We start from the raw sequence: 22,799 nt of genomic DNA, 5'->3' as shown, positions 1-22,799 counted from the left end.
AGTAAGACAACAACAAAGTAATACCATAACACTTACGGACCAACAAACCAAAAGCACCCACCACACCCAAACTCTCCTAACTAGAAGCTCCAACCTAGGATACAGCCTTAAAACTACTAGCCTGGCTACACCAAAGCTCTCCTAACAACCGGCTACGACTCAGCAACACACACTAGTCTTCGAACCTAATTTGTGTCCTCCAAATCTTCTTATCTAAGGTCAAGTCCTCAGTAAGTTGTAACTGTTTCATGTCATATCTAATCACCTCCCTTCAATATTTCTTCGGCCTACTATTACCCCGCCTGAAACCATCCAAAGATAGCCTCACATTTACGAACTGGGGCATATGTGTCCCTCCTCATCACATGCCCAAACCATCTCAGGCTCACTTCCTACATCTTATCCTCCACCAAAGTCACTCTCACCTTCTCCCAGATCGCCTCATTCCTAACCCTATTTCCTCTAGTAAGTCCACACATCCAACGCAACATCTTCATTTCCGCCACCTTCAGTTTTTGAATATGGGAGTTCTTGACTGACCAACACTCCACTACATACAACGTGGCCGGACGGACTGTCACTGCGTAGAATTTGCCTTTAAGCTTGAGAGGCACCATCTTATCACATAACACTCTGAGGCGACCATATGTTTATTGGATTAGACATTTAGTGGATCGTTCATTACCCAGTTTTAAAAAGAGGATGGATTTCGACCTTGCTTCCTTTCCTGCCACTACTTTTTGAGTAGAAACTCTCCTTTGTTTTAATTCATATTCAACTTTCTCTAGCGGAATTAGACTTTCATCCTTGACAATTTCCCATTCCTTCCCTGTCGAGCCGCCATTCGATGCTTCCACCTACCCTTTCTATAACATACCCAGGCGCCCTCCTTTCCAATCACTAAGAAAAAAAAAGACCAATCAAAGCCCTATCTAAGTAAAGCTTCGTCTGGTATTTCTCCAAACCCAGGAGAGTTTATTCGATCCATTCCCTAGTCCACGCACATTTGGCCGAGGGCTTCAAACACATTGTAAGCTAAATCAGTGCTGACAAACAACCAACCCACAATGAACAAGGAAGGTATACTAATGCTATGATGGAATATTTTGACACCTATATTTAATTGGAAAATATATTGTTTTATTACTTTAATTTTACAATCTGCTTAAAGTTTAGCCTAATAACATCAAAATAAGACATCTAAAACAAAACTAAGATGGTATAGCCTAATAACATCAAAATAAGACATCTAAAACAAAACTAAGATGGTATACTAATAACTGTATACTGGTCACGTGGATGGGGTATAAACCTCTTCAACGACGCCTTAACCAGATTCTCGCTGAAGCGGTATACCTGATAGGCATATGACAGATCCCATTATAATAATGTGACCAATACAATAATTTTAAGGATATTGAGTCCAACGTTGTCCGAACTTGATTGTCCAAAGGTCCTCAGTTTGTAATTGTTCCATTACATCTAATACAACATCTACATGTGTTGTGTTACAAAGTAACAACATCTACATGCGTTGTGTTACAAAGTAAAGCTACTAATGACCAGTAATCCTCGGGTTAAATATATTGTATTACCAAACAAAAAGAAAAAAATTGGTGAATGCACAGTTGTAGTAATTTTAAGTTACATTTTACCGAACATTAATATGCTATTACATAATTTCATAGTATATTCACAAAATTGAAAACCAGTTGCTATTTTGTTTTTATTATATGAGTTGTCATTTTCTCTGTGTGTAGTGTACCTATGCAGCAAAAAGGCAGTATGTATATAACTTAGAAAAAAGTTTTTTCAAGTTAGCAAAATGCCATTTGTTATAATACAATACATTGGTTCTTGTTCTCAAAAATCTTATTAGAGGATAATAATTTTTTAGTAATTTAATTTAAAGTTTTAAAATATCAAACAAAATTCTATTTCCATTTAGCTAAAAACTAATAGTTTTAAAAAGAAAATTTATTATATTCCTAATGTCAGGACTACATAATAAAATAATGAATTTTTCTAAATATTAATGATAACTTTGTAATACATTTAATAGTATGCTTTTGGAGGTGTCACTCGAAAAGTATTCGGTGCATATTTCAGTCAATTCTCCATTATCTTTCTTTTTTACTTTTTAATTATGAAGTGTGCATAACTGATTCAACTCATATTGCGCCTAGCGCTTAGGTGGTTTTGTCAATAGTGCGCCAAGAAATATTAATAGTGATATAGTTGGGGGTTTTCGAGGAATAAAAATGATTTTTATTTATTTTTTCTAGATTTGGCGAGCGTATTATAATTCTATTTTACAATAATTGAATCGTTGATCTTTATAGCGCTAATACTTTTTGCTGGTTGGGATTAGACATTAGCTATAGGTGGGGTGGAGGCACATTTTATTTTATGAGTTGGACAAAATTTAGTAATAATTTCAAGCACATTTATTACTTAGATTCTATTGACATGTAATTCTTGATGATATATAATATTGTATTGAGAAAACTGCTAAATATGTACATATAATAAAGTACAAACTTATATCATAATTGAATTTTATGTTTAGTGGCATTTTTTTCTTATTTTATCATTTGCTCTATCTTTTATAGTAGTGTTATCCTTTGTCTACTTTTTTTTAAGTAGCTTCTTCCTTCAAAATTGCTAATCTATAACATTATGTGATAACGACAAAAATATAATTCAATCGAACATTGTATTTATCAAAACAATACCAATACTATACAATACAACACGATATAATGTAAGGATAATACTCACAAAAATATCTGAATTTTGACTGAATTTTCAGTTGAGCATACTGAACTTTACGGGTCCTATTACCCTAAACTTTTTAAAATGAATTTAATTCCCCGAAATTCTATATCCAATTTCGGTGGCTGACGGTGTAATACACGTGTCAAATGATGTAATATACGTGCCAATTTCGTTTATACACGTGTATTTATTTACGTCAATCTCATATTTACATGTGTTCAAGTGGACAGATATATGCTATTAAAATTTTTAAAAAAAAAAAAGTTTGATGCTCAACTAGAAACTCGATATTAAGGTATAATGCATGACCACTATTCAAACAGAGTGTTAGTACATCTATTAATATTTGAAATCCCGAAAACTCTGAAATCTCTGATACATTCACATCAAACGTATTCACATCAATCAACGAAAGACGAGCGGCGATGGAGAAGCAGAATGAAGAAGAAGAACATGACATTGATAAGAAGCAGAATGAAGAAGAACATCACATTGATAAGAAGCAGAAAACGAAGGAGCATCAACAGGTAAAAACCTATTAGGCTGTAGAAGAAAAGTGCTAAATCGGATCCGGAGCTTTTAAACGCTTATTTTTAAGCTAAAAAAAGGCAAAAATAAGCGAAAAAAACAGCTCGAATATGTATGAGTTTTTCTTCTATTTTAATCTTCTTCTTTTTCTTAATTTTGTTAGGCTGTAGAAGAGAAGTGCTATAATCGGAGCTTTTAAACGCTTATTATTAAGCTAAAAAAGGCAAACATAAGCCAAAAAATAAAATACAGCTCGAATATGTATGAGTTTTTCTTCTATTTTAGTCTCTTTTTCTTCTTTGAAACTCATTAGGCTGTAGAAGAAAAGTGCTAAAATCGGAGCTTTTAAACGCTTATTGTTAAGCTAAAAAGGGCAAAAAAACAGCTCGAATATGTATGAGTTTTTCTTCTATTTCAATCTCCTTTTCTTCTTTGAAACTCATTAGGCTGTAGAAGAAAATTGCTAAAATCGGAGCTTTTAAACGCTTATTGTTAAGCTAAAAAGGGCAAAAATAAGCGAAAATACAGCTCGAATATGTATGAGTTTTTCTTCTATTTTAATCTCTTTTTTTTTTAATTTTGTTAGGCTGTAGAAGAGAAATGCTATAATCGTAGCTTTTAAACGCTTATTTTTAAGCTAAAAAGGCTTAAATAAGCAAAAAAACAACTCGAATATGTATGAGTTTTTCTTCTATTTTAATCTTTTTTTTGAATTTTGTTAGGCTGTAGAAGAGAAATGCTATAATCGGAGCTTTTAAACGCTTATTATTAAGCCAAAAAGGGCAAAAATAAGCCCAAAAAAAGGCTCGAATATGTATTGAGTTTTTCTTGTTTGTAAATTCATTCTTTACTTTTGAAACATAGGATGCAGAAGCTGTTAAAGCTCCTAAAAGGCGTGTGAAGAAACTGTCTCACAAGGATAATCTGGATGCATCAATGGTGCTAATAATACACTGATTATACTCTATGGTATTTTTTTGACATAATCACTGGTTTCTGTAACTGATTTTCTATTTTATTTTTTGTATGTTTCAGGGCGTAGGTTACTACCTCAACTTAGAATTAGTCCAGGGTATACCTCTCTTTTCTGAGTTTTTTCTTATTTGTTTCGATGGTTGTTATTGTATTGTCAATTTAAATATAATGTTATATCGTATGGTTACGATAGCATCAAAAATAAATTTTATTATATAGTATGTTATGTAACAACTGTATTGAGTTTGGCCATGTTTCATTGTGAAATTTGAACAGAAAAATGTAGTAAGTACTTGTTTTTGAAGTGAAAAATGGAGTATTTGAAAATCTGAGATTGTGTTGGGCTGTGGATACATATTGGAGTTGTATTTGAATTTTTGTGAGTAACTTGTAGTGATAAATGTACTACTTTCATGGCCGAACGAGTTTTGGGGTAGCATCATGAGGGTGAGTCGTAGCCGGTATAGTTAAGAGAGTTTTGGGGTAGCTGGGATGGTAGTCTTGGGGTTGTGTCAATAGGTTGGAACTGCGAGTAGGAGGGTATAGGGTGGTGGGTGCCTTTGATTCTTTAGTGTAGGGTATTACTTTGTCGGTGTCTTATTTCTATTGTTTCATGTTTTATTACGACTCTGTTTACTATTCTTTATCTTGAGCCGGGGTCTATCAGAAACAGTCTCTCCGGAGGTAGTGGTATGGACTGCGTACATTTTACCCTCTCTAGACCCCACTATATGGGAATACACTGGTTTGTTGTTGTTGTTGTTGTTGTAGTATGTTATGTAACAACTGTATGGTGTGATCACTTTTTGTGTAGATTTATCCATGTGTGAAATATATGTGAAGTTCGGCCATGTTTCATTGTGAAATTTGAAAAGAAAAATGTAGTTCTTGTTTTCGAAGTGAAAAAATGAAGTATTTGAAAATCAAGATTGTGTTGGGCTGTGGATACATATTGAAGTTGTATTTGTATTTTTGTAAGTAATTTGTAGTGATAAATGTACTACTTTCATAACCGAACGAGTAAAAACTGTACTATTTTCATGGCCGAACGAGTAAAAACTGTACTGTCTCCATGTCCGAACGAGTAAAAAAAGTACTATTTTCATGGCCGAATGAGTAAAAACTGTACTATTCCCATGGCCGAACGAGTAAAAACTGTACTATTTTCAACGCCATGTAACTATAATGTATTCAAATGTTGTATGATAAAAAATATGGTATGAAACCATTGATGATTTTTCTGCTCTTCTTTGTAGGGAAATCCCGCCTGTCCTTCCAGCTTGCCCCGGCCGCTTCCCTCATCTGGCCAAGGATGATGTGGAAACACGTCTAATCTTGACGAAGCGACAATACAGAAAAATGGTAGAAGCGAGGATGAGGTCAAATAATTTTTTCTTCTTACTGCAGAGTCCGGAGCCAAAAGGGCTCTTTTTTTGATCAAAAATTCCAGAAGGGACACTTAATTTCGGAAAAAAACAAAATGGACAAAACGCTGGTCAGCGACTTGCAAGTCGCCTGGGGTCGCTGGACACCCAGCGACATATGCATGTTTCACTGTACAACAACTTTTTTTGTTTTGTGGAAATGTGTGGATATATTGTTGTATTCCTCAAAGATTGTGTGTCATGTCATAGCCCAAAGACTAGGAATATTCCTTCCCTACTCATAAGGATAACAAGTTCAGCTCATTCAATGGAAGAAGCAGACCATCTATGTGATCGACCAGGAATATTCGTTGATGGCAACATGCATTGTGTAGGAACTCCAAAGAGTGGGAAAAGGCATTGTTTCCACCCCAAACTATTTAAGAAAAATCGAATTCATACTTGAACTATACTAGTGATCTATTACACACCTAAACTATAAAAACATGATACTTTTTACTCCTTAGATCTGACGTAAAAAATACATAATTATTTAATTAAAAAATGGTGTGTCGGAATTTAAAAATAACAAAAGAAAAAAATTAAAATAATCCTCCTCCTCCTCCTCGACCTAGATTTGACGTGAAAAATACATAATTATTTAATTAAAAAATGGCGCGTCAGAATTTAAAAATAACAAAAGGAAAAAATTAAAATAATCCTCCTCCTCAGTTGCTGGATGAAATTCCTCTTCCTTCTTCTTCTCCCAATTTAATTCAACCATCGACTCTAGTTATCGATCACGCCGGAGCTGTAAATCAAGCAATCGCATTTTTCAAATTTGTGCATTTCCAGAAATTACAATCAATTTGGCTAAGATGTTTTCCAAAAAAAAAAATATAAAACTTCATAGCAAGGATATTTTTCGGTGAATTCTTGTAGTAAAAGTCGGATTCATTGTCGACTTTCTCCTCTCTGTCTGTTAATTATTAATCCATTCAAAAATGGAGCTTGCTACCATATTAGTTTTTAAAAAAGAAAAATTATAGCTGAAAAACAAATAGAAAAAGTAAGGAAATGTGTTGGTCATTATCATTTAAAAAACAGAGGCCAACAGTCGAGTGGCCATTTTTTGAAACAATAATAGCCATTATAGCTAGGATTTTTTATTTTTTTTAAGAAAAGACGATGGTTTACGGATGAAGAATAGTGTTAGAAGAAATTAATTGTTATGGTAATTTTGTTGGTAGGATAAAGTTTATGGTGGTGAATATGGTGTAATAGAGGTAATGGAGGTTTTGGACATTGACAACAATGAAGGTTTCAGACACTAAAGAAGAAGGGAAAAAATTAAATTAGAAAGAAAAAAGAAAAATTTATGAAAATAATAAATTTATTGTTTTTTCGAATTATGCTGATGTGGCAGCACATGTAAAACACCACACTCGCTATTATGAGATTGTGGACCAGGTATTATTGTGATAGGAATAACAGCATGTGTACATAAGTAAGATTAAAGGTTAGGTTTGAAATATAATGCTTGCAAGTGCTGAGTCAATTTATACAATTTTTCGATCTCTCATCTGATACCATTAATTTTTGCAACTGATTTGCACTCCTCTGATGGATGGCGAGATACGGAGGATCTTTATGTGTTTCCGATGAAAACATCATCGGATAATGAAGCACATGGTGCGACGCCTCTCCCCAACAGAAGATTGAGTTGCCAAAGCAAGAGGTCAGAATTGCACAACTTGTTGAGAAAGCAAGGAGTTGATTCACAGTTTATGCTTGGGGTTTTTCTGATACAACTTTGGAGGACGTGTTTATCAATCAAGGTTGCTCGGAATGCTCAAGCTCTCAATGTTATCTCTTGACAGCACCAATCTCTACATTTTATTGCAGCTTGAGTTTCTGCGTTTTGAAGATTTTGTCTGAATCACTCTCTCATACGTTTGTATTGCTGCCTTCATTTCATGTAGAATAGATATTATTTTCGGTACATTGGAAGATAATGTAAATATCATTTGTGATAAAACGATAATATATATAAAGTGTCAATGGCTCAATTGTTTCATATGTCTTTATACTTTATGTTTCTCATTTAAATGACTACTCATATCATATGGATACGTTACTTCTGAACTCAGCGGAGAGTATTTTTGGTGAGAGAGTTCGAAAATCAGCCGGTAGTGAGTGTCAAGTGCGCAAATTAATTTTGCTGGAATATTGCCTATGAATCTTGTCGAATTTGGAATGCAAATGCATATGTTGAATGATAAATAGCTATATTTGTTTCTGTAAATGTTTCTAAGTTTAACATGTGACTAATTTAGAAATATTTCATCAAATTGTGAAAATAACTAATAAAACTGGGAAATTCGAACACACTATTCTATCGGCACTCTCTTTAATTACAATAGAATGCAACAACAATATATCCACACATTTCCACAAAACAAAAAAAGAAGCTGTTGTACAGTGAAACATGCATATGTCGCTGGGTGTCTAGCGTCGCTGGCCCCACAGCGTTTTGTCCGTTTTGGTTTTTTCGGAAATTAAGTGTCCCTTTTGGAATTTTTGATCAAAAAAAGAGCCCTTTTGGCTCAGGACTCCTTAATGCAGTGCCGCGGGTAGTCCTCTTTGATTATTCCTTCTATCGGCTATCGCGTGACCTAACTATCTCTTAGGACTGATGTTAGTCATAGTTCAGGAGCATCTGTTTATCAGTATGTACGTAAAGATCAGATTGTTCATGTCTTTATGTTCTAAGTAACTTGGGATCGATATATCTGATCTGTTATGGTTATCTACCTTTTGCATATGTGCTTATCGCGTTTTCTCTAATTTTGTTTTATCTCTTTTCGTTTTGTTATATTCAGACCATTGAAAATGGCCTAGTATGAGCCGTTTGTGTGGATGAGGCCAAATAGTGTCTGTGCTTACATTTTGCTCTGTATTTGGCAACTTCAAGCCCTTCTGTGGCTTATTTATATCTTTGTTTCATGGATCAACTGATTTTCTTCCTTCCACTATATGTGTGCTTGTCGCGCTTTCTCTAACTTTGCTTCAACGTTATCTATGCTCTTATGTGGCTTATTCGTTTGGCATGGCTATCTTCTTCCTCTCGCTATATGTGTGCTTGTTGCGCTTTCTCTAACTTTGCTTCAACGTTATCTATGTCGTTTGTTTTTTTCAAGTTCAAGCCCTTATGTGGCCTATTCGCTTAGCGTGGCTATCTTCTTCCTCTGACTATTTATGTGCTTGTCGCGCTTCTCTAACTTTGCGTCAACTTGATGTATGTCATTTCTTGGTGGGAATATACTGGGTATGTTGTTGTGTTGACAATTTCATCAAAATATAATATTCTTAGTCAAATCGCATTCACAAATAACGGTATAACAACAACAACATAGTGTGTAATCCTACAAGAAATGTACGCAAATTTTGTTCCTACTTCGTGGAAGTAGAGAAATTATTTCTAAAAAACTGTTGGCTCGAGTAACACACATTAAAACAGTACTTGGCGCGCCCATGCCAAATGCAATTCTAGATTTTTCAAAAATATGTACATACAGATTTTTCAAAAGCGAATAGGATCTAGAGCCAGCGAGTTCAACATTTCAAAAGAATCTGCATATACATGGAGAGTTGGGAATGAATGCAAATGATTCAGTTGAACTCACAGAACCGGCCCTTTAAAAAATAATTAGCATTTCAGAGTAGAAAAAGTAATTAGCATTTCAGAGTTTTCTACGATCGATAACGTCTAATGAAAAAGAAAGCATTGTAAGCATATATTGTTAGAGACTCCTAAATGAGCAAATAAAATTTTGCTATGTCCGTAAGATGCCAAGTTACAAAACTTCATAAACCTGAACCAAGAGAATAACCATCACATCCAAATTCTCCCCCTTCTAACATCGCGCCATCGTTCTCCTGCATTTCGCAAATAAAATCCATTAGTACGTTAACATGCCAAAGCAATGTTGCTCAGACTCTTCAAAAACGTCTATGGGCACCTGTGGGGTCCTCTAAAAGTGCATTTTGGAGGATCTGACACAGATGCGACAGCATTTTTGAACAGCTAAGGGGACTAAAAAATTGAACCTCAAATAGAAGTATTCAAGAGATGCATCAAACAATGAGCCTAAGAATTGAAGGCAAGAATAGATACATTGGGTGCAGATGTTGATCGATCTGTACACACTTTATCCCCATTTCATGTCGATATTCAAGGGACTACGAGATTACATGGAACTTTTTGCATCTAAAATTGAAACATTAGGATCATATCTTCTATGGTTAGTCTCAAATGTATTTCATAAGTAGACCATACATAACCGGTAAAAGTAGTTGCATCAAGTCGATGGGCTGACTGTCGGTACAAATACTTCTCGGAGAGAGAGGCATAGCGAAGCTTGAAAACATAATTCTATTGAGTAGAGAGGCTAATTGCATCTAGAGCACCCTAGAAGGCATAGTTCGAATTGCTAGTAGCTCATTACGTTACTTTTTACTATTATATTGAGATGTCTAGGCCAGCTTGCGCTCTCCTTGTCTGAATCTATGACTAAACGTAGGAAAAAAGAATTCGAAAGCTTCAAATACATAAGAAAGACAGACCAAAAGTGGTTGGCTTACCTGTTTCATTGCACTCATTAGATCATCAAAGGAGCCATAGCCCTGAGGAAGAAAACTATATTGCTGCTTTGTTGGCTGGAAGAGATGGTCTTCATTTGTCCTCGAGTGATGAGTTAATTTTTCACCCTCGCTGTCGTGCATGTGTGTTGACGAACCTCCATTTGATCTGCCTGTCAAAGATGTCTCCACCCTTCTGCAGAATATGTCATTGTTTTGGTCCATAGGATGAGTTAAAGAGGCCATTTCACCGTTGCTAGAAACTTGAGAGCTCAAGTTGCCAAAAATATTGTTCGAGTTGTGGGAATAATGTTGGTTCTGATCGGGCCACTGTTGGCAGGTTGCTTGGTTCATAATCTGAACGGCACCCCCTGAACTTTCACGACATTGTGTTTCTCCTCTTGAAGCTTCGAAAGGAAGGGAAACTATGGTGGAGGTTGAAAAATCGACAGGGTTGTTTTGCAAATGAGGGCCAGTTGAAGTATCATTGTCTCGTTGAGGCAAATGGCTGTTGCTGAAAGGTTCAGTTAACGGAAAGGATCTTGACTGAAACTTAAGAGGCTGGATAGTATTTTGCCAATTCTCGTTATATCTATCATGGTCTAGAAAATTGGAAGAACCAGTTACAACACCAGTATTGAATGCCTCGGAGCTTAAAGTGGTTATGTTGAGCGAAGTCTGATTTCCAATTCCTGCCCCTGTCAGCGATTGCTCGGAGTTCACTTGAAGCAAAATAGGATTGTTGACATTGGACATAGCGCTGTTTGAGCTACCAACCAAAGGATTCAATTCTCCCATGCGCGTGGCACACTTACTCTGCTGCAATTGATCAAACTCCAACGACGCAGGAATCCCTTGGAACAAATTAGCATTCTGGCTTGCAGATGGAACATTTGGATTAAATTTCATCAAGGCGTTGTTGCTCAAATTTTGACCGTGATTAGGTTGGAGCATAGGTGATGATGCCAGATTACGAAGGGTTACACCAGCGGGACTATTTAGTCTGCCAAGCATGCCTCCTGATGCATATGACGATAAGCTAGCCTGACCCTGACCGAACCTTCCTGATCCAGCCAATGTTCGAAAATCACCAAGCCCGTCCAGTGACCCCATTCGTATGTATGCAGAATCTTTACCCCCTAATGCAGCAGCCACCATGTTGGCTTGCTGAGCTTCTGCTGAGTTGAACTTTTTCAAGAAGAGCCTAAACTTCTGTAGCACAGAAAGAATGACGCGCCTGTAAGAATATAAAGAAACGAGACTCAAATGCAACATAAGGAATTATAAAGAACAACGAGAGATCAATGCCTGGAGATGGCTAGCCACATTCTCTCTTGTAAGTCCTTCGACATTCATCAGATCAAGTATCCTCTTAGGGACAGCTTCTGCATCAACGCGATTGAGAAAATAGTCCATTAATACGGGAACATGCTTAATAAAAACAGATGAAGATTGCAACATTAATGTGAAAGAACTTTACTTTCAAGGCCTAACTGATTGACTGCTGTAACAAACTTCTTGTGAAGGTCTATAGACCAAACAACACGAGGTTTCTTCTGAGTTGCAGAATCTTCATCGTCATTCCCATTTTCATCGCTTTCATATTCTTCATCCTTCCTTTTCTTTTTAACCTTCCCGTTTTGATCTGCATTACCTGAAAGCTGTGATCCTCTCTCACCTTCTACGCCTCCCTGGTTAGCCTTGTCTTGATCATTAGACTTGTTCCAGTTCTTAGGCTCAACTTTCTTTCTCCTTATTACGTGTTGCCATATATTCTTCAGCTCCTCAAGCCGGACAGGTTTCACCAAATAGTCACAAGCACCGTGAGTTATTCCCTTCATTACAAGTTTGCTATCGCTGTTTGATGACAACACTGGATACAAAAGTACAAAGATCAACAAATGAAATGACAGATATACAATTAAGATAAATGGAGGTAGTTATACTTATGACTGGAAGATCCATCTCGAGACCAACAAGCTCAAGAAGTTTAAAGCCATCCATATCCGGCATGTGGACATCACTGATTACCAAGTCGAATCTATGTTTGTTTTCCCTCAACATCTTCAATGCCGTTCTTGCCTGACTTGTCGTAGTTACTGTGAAACAACAGATCACATTCAGAAAATGCAACTTAAATTTCGATGGAAAGAAATGAAGAAAATCAGGTTAGGAAGTTTCAAATCTCCCGATAAATTTACAATAGTACACATAGTTGAACTCCAAAGCAGTCATGAATAATGTCAACAGCTACGCCTCAGTCCCAGACAAGTTAGAATCGGGCTACATAAATCCCACTTAACTGAAAAGTAAGTTCTACATGCACACACCATACCTGTCATGAACATCTAAGAGAAAACTAGGCTTCAAACCAGACTATCCAAACTGAGAATGCAAATGGAGAATCCGGACTTGATTATCACTCCGTCATTAAGTTGGACAAACAACAACTACGCCTCAATCCCAAACAAGTTGGCGTGAGCTATCCATTTAAGCTCAACTACACAGTCAAGTTAAAAAGGCCATAATCAAATCAAAAGAACTTCAAGATTCCTTCTTTTTTCTTATGACTTTCATTGTTGAAGAGGGTCTTTCAGAAACAACCTCTCTACCTCCACGAGGTCGGTGTAAGGTTTGCATACAGTCTACCCTCCCCAAACAATCCTGAGATTACACTGTGTATGTTAAAAAGGGCAGCCCGGTGCACTAAGCTCCCGCTATGCGCAAGGTCCGATGAAGGGCCCGGCCACAAGAATCTATTGTACGCAGCCTCACCTTACATTTCTGCAAGGGGCTGTCTCCAAGGCCTGAACCCGTGACCTCCTAGTCACTAGGCAGCAACTTTACCAGTTACTCCAAGACTCCCCTTCAGATTACACCTGTGTATGTTGTTATTGAATTTCTTTGTTGAAAAGCAACAATCCAATTTAAAAGAAACAAGAACCATGCATGAAGAGAAAAAGCAAAATTAACAGCAATTGAACAAACATGACAAAGTACTGGAACTACAACAACAACAACATACAGAGTGCATTCCCACAAAGTGGGGTCTGGGGAGGGTAACGCGTTTGCAGTCGATACCACTACCTCAGATGAAGTAGAGAGACAGTTTCCGATAGAACATGACAAAGTCTTGGAACTATGAAAAACAATTGAAAACCATATTCTAGAAGTTAAAATCTAAACTGCTCCTTTTATAAAGTCTGAATCAAAAACAAAGTTATAATTTTTCATAATGGAACAGAAAACATCTTCCAAACAACAGAAATTACAAATAACATCAAACTGAAAATCAATTCGGAAAACTTACCAACTACTCCAACTGATAAACCAAAACCCAAAAAAAAAAAGGACAGCCCGGTGCACTAAAGCTATCGCTATGCGCGGTGTCTGGAGAAGGGCACACCACAAAGCCTTACCTTGCATTTCTGCCAGAGGCCATTTCCAAGACTTGATCCCGTGACCTTGTGGTCACATGACAGCAACTTTACCGGTTTCAAAAAAAAATGAAATCTTTAAGCAAAAACATAGAGAAGCAGATAGATATACCTTGATATTGGCATTTCCTAAGCAATCCATCCAACAACTTCAAACAAATTGGATCATCATCAACAGCAAGAACCTTCATACCAACTGGAAAATTATCATAGTTCTCCCTTTCACCACTCATATTTCCTCTAATTTCCTCCAGAGTCATTTCAAGAACCACAAATTCAACAACCCCACAAGAGAAAAAAAAAATCACCCAAACAAAATCTGATGATAAAGATTACAACTTTAACAAAAAAACCACAAAAGAATCACTTTTCAAGAATCTTTATGACAACCCCACAAATCAAAAAACTCAAGAACAACAAGAGATCTTTAAAGAGGGGACAAAATAAAAAGAGACAGGATTGGAACTTGGAGTTATAGTAAGTAGACTAAAAAGTTGTCCATGTGGAAAAATGATGGTGATTGGCTAAACCAAAAGTGAATGGTAACAAATCATATACTCCCTCCCTCTATACCAATCAACATCATTCACTTTCCTTTTTTAATTCCGTCTGTATTAGTAACAATTTAACTTTAAAACTTATATTTTAAACTCAACTCATATAAATTAAAAAAAAAAAAAAAAAACTTTTTTAAAATCACCCCGTCCCACCCCCCTTAACACTTATTCACCAGAAAGACCTCAACTTTTTCACAAAAAGACATTGGTAGTAATAAAAAAAAAAGAAAAATTCCATTTAGGCTATGGTTATATATGGACATAAAGCTATAATTTTTTATGCAGCTGCCAGTATATATATGGTTTGTGTGAAGCTTTTTTTCAACTTTATTCTATTTTAACTTATATATGGGAACCAGAAGCATGCTTATTTGGAAGTGAGCTTTTTTGTACACTTTTGAGAAATTATCACATGTAACTCATCTCCATGTACATTTAGTGCGTTCAAAAAACGAACCGACCAACAAATCGAATCGATAAAAACATTATTGGATTAATGAGTTTTTAATGATTTTATAAAAAAAAATTATTCAGTTATTGATTATGTTAGATTGTAATGTTCAAACTAATCTTGATTCTTGTTTGGGAAAAAATTTAATGGTGAAGTGATAAGGTTAATACTTAATCAGATCGGTGGTGGGTCCAGAATTTAAGGGGCGTAGGTGTTTGGAAGGTTCAAATACATGTATTAACGCCTGAAGTTTTAAGGTTTCGCCTTGGAAATCAAAGCACTCGGTTGTCTTCTTGATTTCATGGGTATTTTTTTCATCGTATATTAATTTTAATACATTTTTTATATAATTATACTTATTTTGCATGGAGTTTAACGGGTACCGGAACACCGCATTTTTCACTCTAGGTCCGCCTCTCAATTAGACGTTTCGAGTTGAAATCGTTTTTGTTAGAGAGTACTTTACTATTGTAACCGTTGTTTGCTTAGATACTTTGTTATGGACCGCTTCACTTTTGAGAGGTTTCTTTGTTAGAAATGTAATATAGTCGGTCTTTAATGCATGCGTTAGACGGTTTATTAGGATAATTTTACCGGACTTCAATGCAAGCGTTACACATTTTATTAGGGATAAATTTATTTTTTTATGTGTTATTTTCTTACGCGAACTCAAATTAGTTGGTCCTACGGTCGGACTTTAATGCAAGCGTTAGACATTTTATTAGGGGTAAATTTACTTTTTAGATGTTATTTTCTGACGCAAACTCAAATTTAATTGATCCTCAATCAGAATACCGTTCACCAAATGAAAAAATAAGGAAAAAAAATCTTATTTAACTAATCAATATTCACACTTCAAAAAAATCTTTTGCAAATTAGTTGATTCTTGTTAGGAACGAAATACAGTCGGACTTTAATGCAAGCGTTAGACATTTTATTAGGGGTTAATTTACTTTTTATATGTTATTTTCTGACGCAAACTTAAATTTAATTGATCCTCAATCAGAATACCACACACCAAGTAAAAACTAAAAAAAAAAAAACTTAATTAACTAATCATATGCTTAATATTTTTATTTTTTGGGGATCTTACTTGGATTTATTTAATCTAGAAACATTGTCGAGCAAAAACAAAATTAAATAACCATAGAAAGGGAGATGGTTGACTTTGCGAATTCATGATTTATACAATAAAGTTTTTTTTTTTTTATAGTTACATTTTTTCAATCTAAAGAGGAACTAAAGTTTTTATAAAATGGGAAATTCATTGAGAAATTTTTTCCAATTAATAATGATTTAGTACTTGAATGCTTCTGATATTTTTCCTTTTATAGTTTTATTTTACATAACTTTCATTTTAGTCATTACCTTCTTTGACTTACGTGATTTAATCTTTTATTTTTAAACTTTTTAAGGCACTAATTAATTAATTAATTAATTATGAAATGATTAGTCACCCCATTAATAATACTAACAACATTATTTCTTTTAAAGAGGATAATAAGTCTCTTATAGAATCATCTAATTGATTTATTTCCACAATATAAATGTAATGAATTTACATGAATCGACTATTATTTTGTGCACGCTACTAAAAAGTGTAAAAATACATTATGAAATTTGTCTTTTAACATGTTGCTAAATAACTCATAGCTAACTAATAGATTATACATATAAACTCAAATTAATTAGAGAAATATTTATCTTAAAAAAATTCACCTCAAGAAATTAAGTAGCATTAAAAGGTTAAGCACTAGATGTAATAATTGTTTTTCTTTTAACTATAATATGGTACCGTGAACTTTTAATTAATTAATTTAATAATATTCATTGGTCAACCATATGCTACCAATTAATTTCGAGAATCGGATTCATAATGATCTCCATTAACTTAAGTAATCCTCATTGTGTCATTATTATGAAAAGATTCAAATCTACAATAGTAACATAATTTGTTATGTTGTGGATGACAGTGTGAAAGTAATTGTTAAATTTATTATTTAACCAATTTTTAGCATTATGATTCGAATCGTGGGCTAATACCCATCGAAAGTCGCAAAAAAACTATAATTTATGGGTTTCTCAAGCCTTGCCAAAGCAATTTGATCCATTTAATAGGTCTCAGGGAACCGCTCGAGAAGTTTCGCTCAATGTTTTTCTCGGAGCCTGAGGCCACCCCTAAACTATGGGCTAACACCCATCAAAAGTCGCAAAAAATTCGCAATTCTTGTCGTTTCGCCCATTTGACTTGGAAAATGACTCTCTCTAACCTGCCAAAGCATCTCGATCCATTTAATAGGCCGTCAAGGGAATGACCGAGAAGTTTCATCAAAAAAAAAATTCAAAGCCCAAGCCCACCCCTCGAACTGTGGGCTAACACCCGCTGGAAGTCGCAGAAAAAAATCATAATTCTTACCGTTTCACCCGCTTGACATGGAAAATGACTTTCCTTAGCCCCGCCAAAGCATCTGAATCCACTTAATAGACCGCCAGGGGACCGCTCGAGAAGTTTCACCCAAAATTTATTCAGAAGTCTGAGCCCACCCCTGAACCGTAGGCTAACACCCACCGAAAGTTGTAAAAGACCCGCAATTCCTATCGTTTCGCCCGTTTAACTTGAAAAATGGCTCTCCTTACCTCACCAAAGTAGCCCGATCCATTTAACAATCCATCAGGGAACCGCCCGAGAAGTTTTGTCCAAATATTTTTTGAAGTCCGAACCCACCACTGAACCGTGAGCTAACACCCACCGAAAAGTCGCAAAAAACCCGCAACATTACTCAATCACTTGTCTACCTATAGATATGTCATGTGTTGCTACCACATTCACGTAAAGAGAATGGAGCAAATCAATAGAACGAATTTCTTGACTTTTAATTGAAAGTATGTTATTGATTTTAGTCATCATTAAATCATCACACCAGTGCATTAAGAATTAAACCCAACGTCTTATTCATATAAAATTGTCTCAGGTCATTAATCAATGAACCTCAATACAATATCGTATCATCCACTTTATTATTATAACTATAACTATATATATATATACACATAAGTGAATTACATTTTAACAAGACATAAAATATTTTAACAATTATTGATTTTAATTAAAAAATTTTCATTGAAATTATAAAAAAAGGAAGAAAAAAGTGATTTTCCATTTTGTGCAAATGAGGCCCATAAATTTAGGCCCATGATGGATTGGGCTACATCACCCTTTAACCCATACTATATAAAGCCCTCGGCCTCAATATTTTATCGGGTCATTTTCAATACTCCTTTTGAGCTAAAACAAACCCCCTGCGGCTTTGGGTTCTAGTCTTCTAGAAGCTTCTGGTCTTCGATTGAGGTTTGCGTTAAATCTCTCTTAAATTGTTAATTTAATCATGTTTATGTTTGATATTGTCTTTGTTTTGTGTTTAATTTAGCTTATTATTTAGTTTTGTCATAGTTGAATTTTTGCTGTTGTTAGTAGCTACTTTAATTTCGTTTTATTTGATATTGCGGTTTTTTCAGGGAGTAATTCAAAAAATTACTTAATGTCGTATTGTCTTAGCTACTTTAATCATGTTTAATTTGTTTGATTTTGTGTTTGTTTTGTGGTTGAATTTAGCTAATTATTTTATTTCGTTTTGGTTGATTTTTTGCTTTTGTTAATAGCTACTTTAATCATGTTTTGTTTCATATCGCGGTGGTATTGTGAAGGAATTCAGCTAATTATTTAGTTTTGTTTTGGTTGAAGATTTAGATGTGAGTAACTGAGTTCACAGCGTTTTATTTGGTGATGGATTGAGTTAGCAGTATTACACCAATTTACCTTTGTTGCAGTTGAATAAATAACTAGATTATGAATAAGGACGTCCTTGTTAACCACGATAGTAAATAGTAAAAGCATTTGATTTGTATATAGCACGTCAAGAAACAAACAAAGAAAGATACTTAAGTCCTCAAAGAAAAATGATACTTAAGAGTCATTCACAAGATAATCACTGTTTTCCTAGATGTCGAAATTGATGTTTCTTGATAGCTGATAGGAGTAGTAGCTTAGTCATGTGCTTGTGGAAGAACTATACTCATTAAAGTTTGATTTTTTTCTTTCTTTTTGATAGTTGTAGAGTTCTGTGTCCTGACTCGTTTGGCCGTACCTTGACCATTCCATTGGAACCTGCCACCTCACACTATTATAGGTGGAGGTAAGACGGTAACTCAGCTTACCAACTTCAGCGAATAGGAAGAAATCACCTTTCGTTGGGATCTGAATCCGGTCTTCACTTTATTCAGCAAATTACTAAGTTTCAATGATTGTATACGTTAAATAATGATTAAGATCTTCTCAAACGACATGTAAGCAAAAGGCTCTTTTATAGCGTGTCCAAGGAAAAAGGGAATCAGGCGAGGAGATGCTTCTATAGGTGTTCAAAATTGAGGTTTGGACTCCTTATCCTGTGGACTAAAAGGCAACTGTTTCATCATGAAAAAGAAAGTGATTCGCTAAAAATTCGACTGTATGAAATGAGTTGAAGTGTAGGTTCACAACTCGAAAGAACTTGAACTTCTTGCTTCTCTGCGCCTTTATGGTATTCTCCTAATTATCAGTTTCGTTTGCGAAATGAAATGTAGGATAGTGAAGCTAAGTTCTCTGCAAGTTTTTAAATTCAGTCTTTGTAAAGCATGCATCTTAACAAACCATGAAAAGTGGCTAGTAATAACCAACTGGTTTCACCATATCAATTTCTGGTAGTGCTCATGAAGATATCATTGTTACTCTCCGTGAAGAATTAGAATCAGAGGTGCATACTGCTGTTTATGTTTGCAAAGTGCAAAGTGAAGTGGATTTCTATTGGGAAAATCTCCATGAGGGTCCAAGTCTTTATCGCGCTGATAGGCCTAGACAGTCCAAAATTTAAGAAACAAGTTAATTGATATTGCCTTCACCTTTTATCTCCTCAACATGGTGGAACTCATAAATTTTTCCATGGTCTGCACCATTGTCCATTATGTTCGACAAAACTCTTATCAGGAGAAAAGAACAGGAGCTAAAGGGGTGGGGATAGAGATAGTTCAATCTTCATCTAGGCGTTGTCAAAGATGACAGAATCAAAGTTGTTTTGGACAACTCTGCAACTGATGCTATTTTCTTCATTTTCCTTGTTATATGTAGGGCCTCACAATGGTAACAAGATATGTTAGCATTAGGGTAATTGGATTTCCGTGGAGAATTGTAGTTCGGGCAATTCTGTAAGCTGTAACTGATATGCTATTTCCTTCATTTTCATTATCTGTAGGACCTCACAAATGGTAGCAAAATACGTTAACATTAGGGGTGATGATATTTACTACTTTATAGGATTCTATTATTTCTGCTTCTTGGCAGACGTGATTGATTTTTAACTTACTATTTACCAATCAGAATGATTTCTTTGCTGTAATTCTACTCCTGGTCCTATATATTTGACACTATGCTTCCTGCGACAACGAACATTATCTTATAGATCCAAGGAGTACATTGTTTTCCCCTTTTTATGCTGTCTGCTAATGACTCTTGCTTAATTCTTCTTGTCCAGGTTAAGACGTCACTGCTAGAAATATGGCCAAGCATCATCCTGATTTGATCATGTGCCGGAAGCAGCCAGGAATAGCCATCGGGCGACTTTGTGAGAAGTGTGATGGGAAATGTGTGATTTGTGATTCATACGTCCGTCCTTGCACACTTGTCCGAGTTTGTGATGAGTGCAACTATGGATCCTTTCAAGGTCGTTGTGTCATCTGCGGAGGTGTTGGCATTTCTGATGCTTACTATTGCAAGGAATGTACTCAGCAGGAGAAAGATAGGGACGGTTGTCCAAAGATAGTCAATCTCGGTAGTGCCAAGACCGATCTGTTTTATGAACGTAAAAAATATGGTTTCAAGAAGAGATGAGGGCTGGATACTTCTTTCTACCCTTCGATGAAGTTCGCTACTGGAGTTTTGTACTAGTATGACGGTGTCAAGTCAAAATTAGGCATTCGAGTACAGGCTATGTAACTTGTTCACTATATTTCCATGGATCATGCTGTATTACATGCTGGTATCACAATAAACCCATGCAACAATATCCCAACGTTAATTGACTGTTCGAACATCTAATTCCTTTCTATCGTGATTGTTTTTTCTGTACTATTGTTCTTTAGTTGAAGTAAGTTAATTTAAGTTGATGGGATTTGTAATAGGAAGTAGTCACATTAAGAAGGGCACATGACATAAACAGAGAATCCGATATCCACCATCTTCAAACTTTTTGAAGATCCAAGAAATAGAGCAGTTAGGAAGAGTAGGATGAACTTATGTTGCTCGGACTATTCAAAAAAGTCGATGGGTGCATATTGGATTATCCAAAGGTAGTGTATTTTTGAAGAATTCGAACATGGCTTTAAGCGAAGCAGCTTGAATTAAGAGGAAGCTAAAGTAATAACGTTGACAATTCTGCTAAAATTAAATAATTTCGGCAAACACAAACCATCTATAACATGTTATAGTAAATGAGACAAATCCTCAGTTGAACATAAGAGGATGTGAAAGTATTGATCGGGGCGTGCTAGGGAGGCTGGGGAGCGGCCTAGTGTGGGCCGTTTGGGCGGATGGGGCCATTTGGGTGTGGGCTGTTGGGGTCGGCATGACCATTTGGGTGGTCAAACGGCGCGAACAGGGAATAATTTCGTATTTGTTAATATTATGTCTCTGAGATTGAGCAATACATAAACATAATATTATTCGGAAGGCTAACTTTTAAGGCTAATTTCGAAAGGCTATTACTCAGAAGGCTAACTTTTAAGGCTAATTTCGAAAGGCTATTAGGCCCAAATAGAATGTTGACCCAGTGGGCCTCGTAGTACACTTACATCCTTATATAGAATCAAACCCTAGAATTCTTATTCGTCCTTAGCATTCCAATTCAGCTTCAGAGCTTTAGCGCCGCCATCAGGAGAATATCCAACAGCAAAAATGGTGAGTTTCTGCTCAAATTATTCAAAGTTAATACTTATTATAAGTGATTATTAAGCTGATTTAATTGCATTTTTATTTGTTATTGTAGCCTTCTCACAAGTCATTTATGATAAAGAAGAAGCTAGCGAAGAAGCAGAGACAGAATAGGCCAATTCCTTACTGGATCCGTATGAGAACTGATAACACTATCAGGTATTTATTCATATTCAATAATTGTTAAAAATTTGGAGTATTGTGATATTAATTTGTTTTTAATTTATGTTTAGTTATTATAGTACAAACCATACTTAAAGTATCCCGATTTTTTGAGTTTAATGCGAGAACTATTAGGTGTGAATTTACTACTAGAACTATCGCCAACTATTTATCAAAACAACAATTGTTTGAGTTTCATATGTGAACTATTAGGTGTGGTGAGAGTTTACTAGCTGAGTTATTAAAAGAAGGGCAGCATTTCCAATTATTTATCGAAACATAACTGGTAATTTTTTGAGTTTCATATGTGAACTATTAGGTGTAAGAGTTTACTAGCTGAACTATCGTGAATTGCTTGAGTTTCATATGTGAACTATTAGGTGTGGTGAGAGTTACTAGCTGAGTTATTGCCCATTATTATCGAAACACAAAGTATAGAGGCTGTTTCCAGCTATTTTGGAGTTCACTAGCTAAGTTATTGACAATTATTTATCGAAACACAACTGTTAGTTGTTTGAGTTTCATACATGAACCATTAGGTGTAATAGTTTACCTGAATTATCGTCACTTGTTTGAGTTTCGTATGTGAACTAATAGGTGTGGGAATTTTGCTAGCTGAGTTATTGCCAATGATTTATCAGAACACTAACTGTTAATAGTTTGAGTTTCATAGGTGAACTATTAGGTGTAAGAGTTTACTGGCTGAACTATCGTCAATTGTTTGAGTTTCATATGTGAACTATTAGGTCTGGGAGTTTACTAGCCGAACTATCGCCAATTGTTTGAGTTTCATATGTGACCTATTAGGTGTGGGAGTTTACTAGCTGAGTTATTGCCACTTATTTATCGAAACACAATTGTTACTTGTTTGACTTTCATACGTGAACT

At 35.5% G+C, this 22,799-nt stretch overlaps 4 protein-coding genes across 5 annotated transcripts in view; 3 read left to right on the top strand and 1 right to left on the bottom strand.

Annotated features, from left to right (window-relative positions):
• The first annotated feature begins 3,053 nt into the window (after positions 1 to 3,053).
• Positions 3,054 to 5,895, top strand: LOC107841807. The gene is made up of 4 exons (XM_047396647.1): positions 3,054 to 3,305; positions 4,171 to 4,245; positions 4,342 to 4,378; positions 5,538 to 5,895. Exons 1-4 carry the CDS (start codon positions 3,204 to 3,206, stop codon positions 5,612 to 5,614), a joined length of 291 nt encoding a protein of 96 aa, XP_047252603.1. The 5' UTR covers positions 3,054 to 3,203; the 3' UTR covers positions 5,615 to 5,895.
• A 3,273-nt stretch (positions 5,896 to 9,168) lies between these two features.
• On the bottom strand, positions 9,169 to 14,590 carry LOC107840814 (two-component response regulator ARR12). Its single transcript, XM_016684746.2, has 6 exons — positions 13,836 to 14,590; positions 12,233 to 12,385; positions 11,767 to 12,159; positions 11,595 to 11,671; positions 10,290 to 11,498; positions 9,169 to 9,584 (listed from the first exon to the last, which is right to left on the bottom strand). Exons 1-6 carry the CDS (start codon positions 13,981 to 13,983, stop codon positions 9,513 to 9,515), a joined length of 2,052 nt encoding a protein of 683 aa, XP_016540232.1. The 5' UTR covers positions 13,984 to 14,590; the 3' UTR covers positions 9,169 to 9,512.
• Positions 14,591 to 17,933: 3,343 nt separating this feature from the next.
• On the top strand, positions 17,934 to 20,888 carry LOC107840813 (PHD finger-like domain-containing protein 5A). 2 transcript variants are annotated; one of them, XM_016684745.2, is made up of 3 exons: positions 17,990 to 18,080; positions 18,841 to 19,158; positions 20,296 to 20,888. In XM_016684745.2, exon 3 carries the CDS (start codon positions 20,319 to 20,321, stop codon positions 20,649 to 20,651), a length of 333 nt encoding a protein of 110 aa, XP_016540231.1. In that variant the 5' UTR covers positions 17,990 to 18,080; positions 18,841 to 19,158; positions 20,296 to 20,318; the 3' UTR covers positions 20,652 to 20,888. The 2 variants fall into 2 exon arrangements, 1 of the variants encoding a protein (XP_016540231.1); XR_001665309.2 differs by lacking the exon at positions 18,841 to 19,158 and having other exon boundaries at positions 17,934 to 18,080.
• Positions 20,889 to 21,560: 672 nt separating this feature from the next.
• Positions 21,561 to 22,799, top strand: part of LOC107840812 (60S ribosomal protein L39-3) — a 4,561-nt gene continuing 3,322 nt past the window's right edge. Inside the window, exons 1-2 of the mRNA XM_016684744.2 lie at positions 21,561 to 21,716; positions 21,805 to 21,908. Coding sequence (XP_016540230.1) covers positions 21,714 to 21,716; positions 21,805 to 21,908 — 107 coding nt within the window. The 5' untranslated portion in view covers positions 21,561 to 21,713. The remainder of the gene's footprint in view (positions 21,717 to 21,804; positions 21,909 to 22,799) is intronic.

Source organism: Capsicum annuum, chromosome 9 (assembly GCF_002878395.1).
Source record: "Capsicum annuum cultivar UCD-10X-F1 chromosome 9, UCD10Xv1.1, whole genome shotgun sequence".
Classification (NCBI taxonomy): Eukaryota; Viridiplantae; Streptophyta; class Magnoliopsida; order Solanales; family Solanaceae; genus Capsicum; species Capsicum annuum.
Note: the sequence above shows the minus strand (reverse complement) of the source record. Positions and strands in the feature narration are given on the sequence as shown.

Coding starts and splice junctions, on each gene's coding strand:
- LOC107841807 (XM_047396647.1), top strand. CDS start 3,204: ATGGAGAAGCAGAATGAAGAAGAAGAACATGACATTGATAAGAAGCAG. Junction 3,306..4,170: donor AAACGAAGGAGCATCAACAG/GTAAAAACCTAT, acceptor TTTGAAACATAG/GATGCAGAAGCTGTTAAAGC. Junction 4,379..5,537: donor CAACTTAGAATTAGTCCAGG/GTATACCTCTCT, acceptor TCTTCTTTGTAG/GGAAATCCCGCCTGTCCTTC.
- LOC107840814 (XM_016684746.2), bottom strand. CDS start 13,983: ATGACTCTGGAGGAAATTAGAGGAAATATGAGTGGTGAAAGGGAGAAC. Junction 12,160..12,232: donor GATGGATCTTCCAGTCATAA/GTATAACTACCT, acceptor TTTTGTATCCAG/TGTTGTCATCAAACAGCGAT. Junction 11,672..11,766: donor CAATCAGTTAGGCCTTGAAA/GTAAAGTTCTTT, acceptor GCGTTGATGCAG/AAGCTGTCCCTAAGAGGATA.
- LOC107840813 (XM_016684745.2), top strand. CDS start 20,319: ATGGCCAAGCATCATCCTGATTTGATCATGTGCCGGAAGCAGCCAGGA.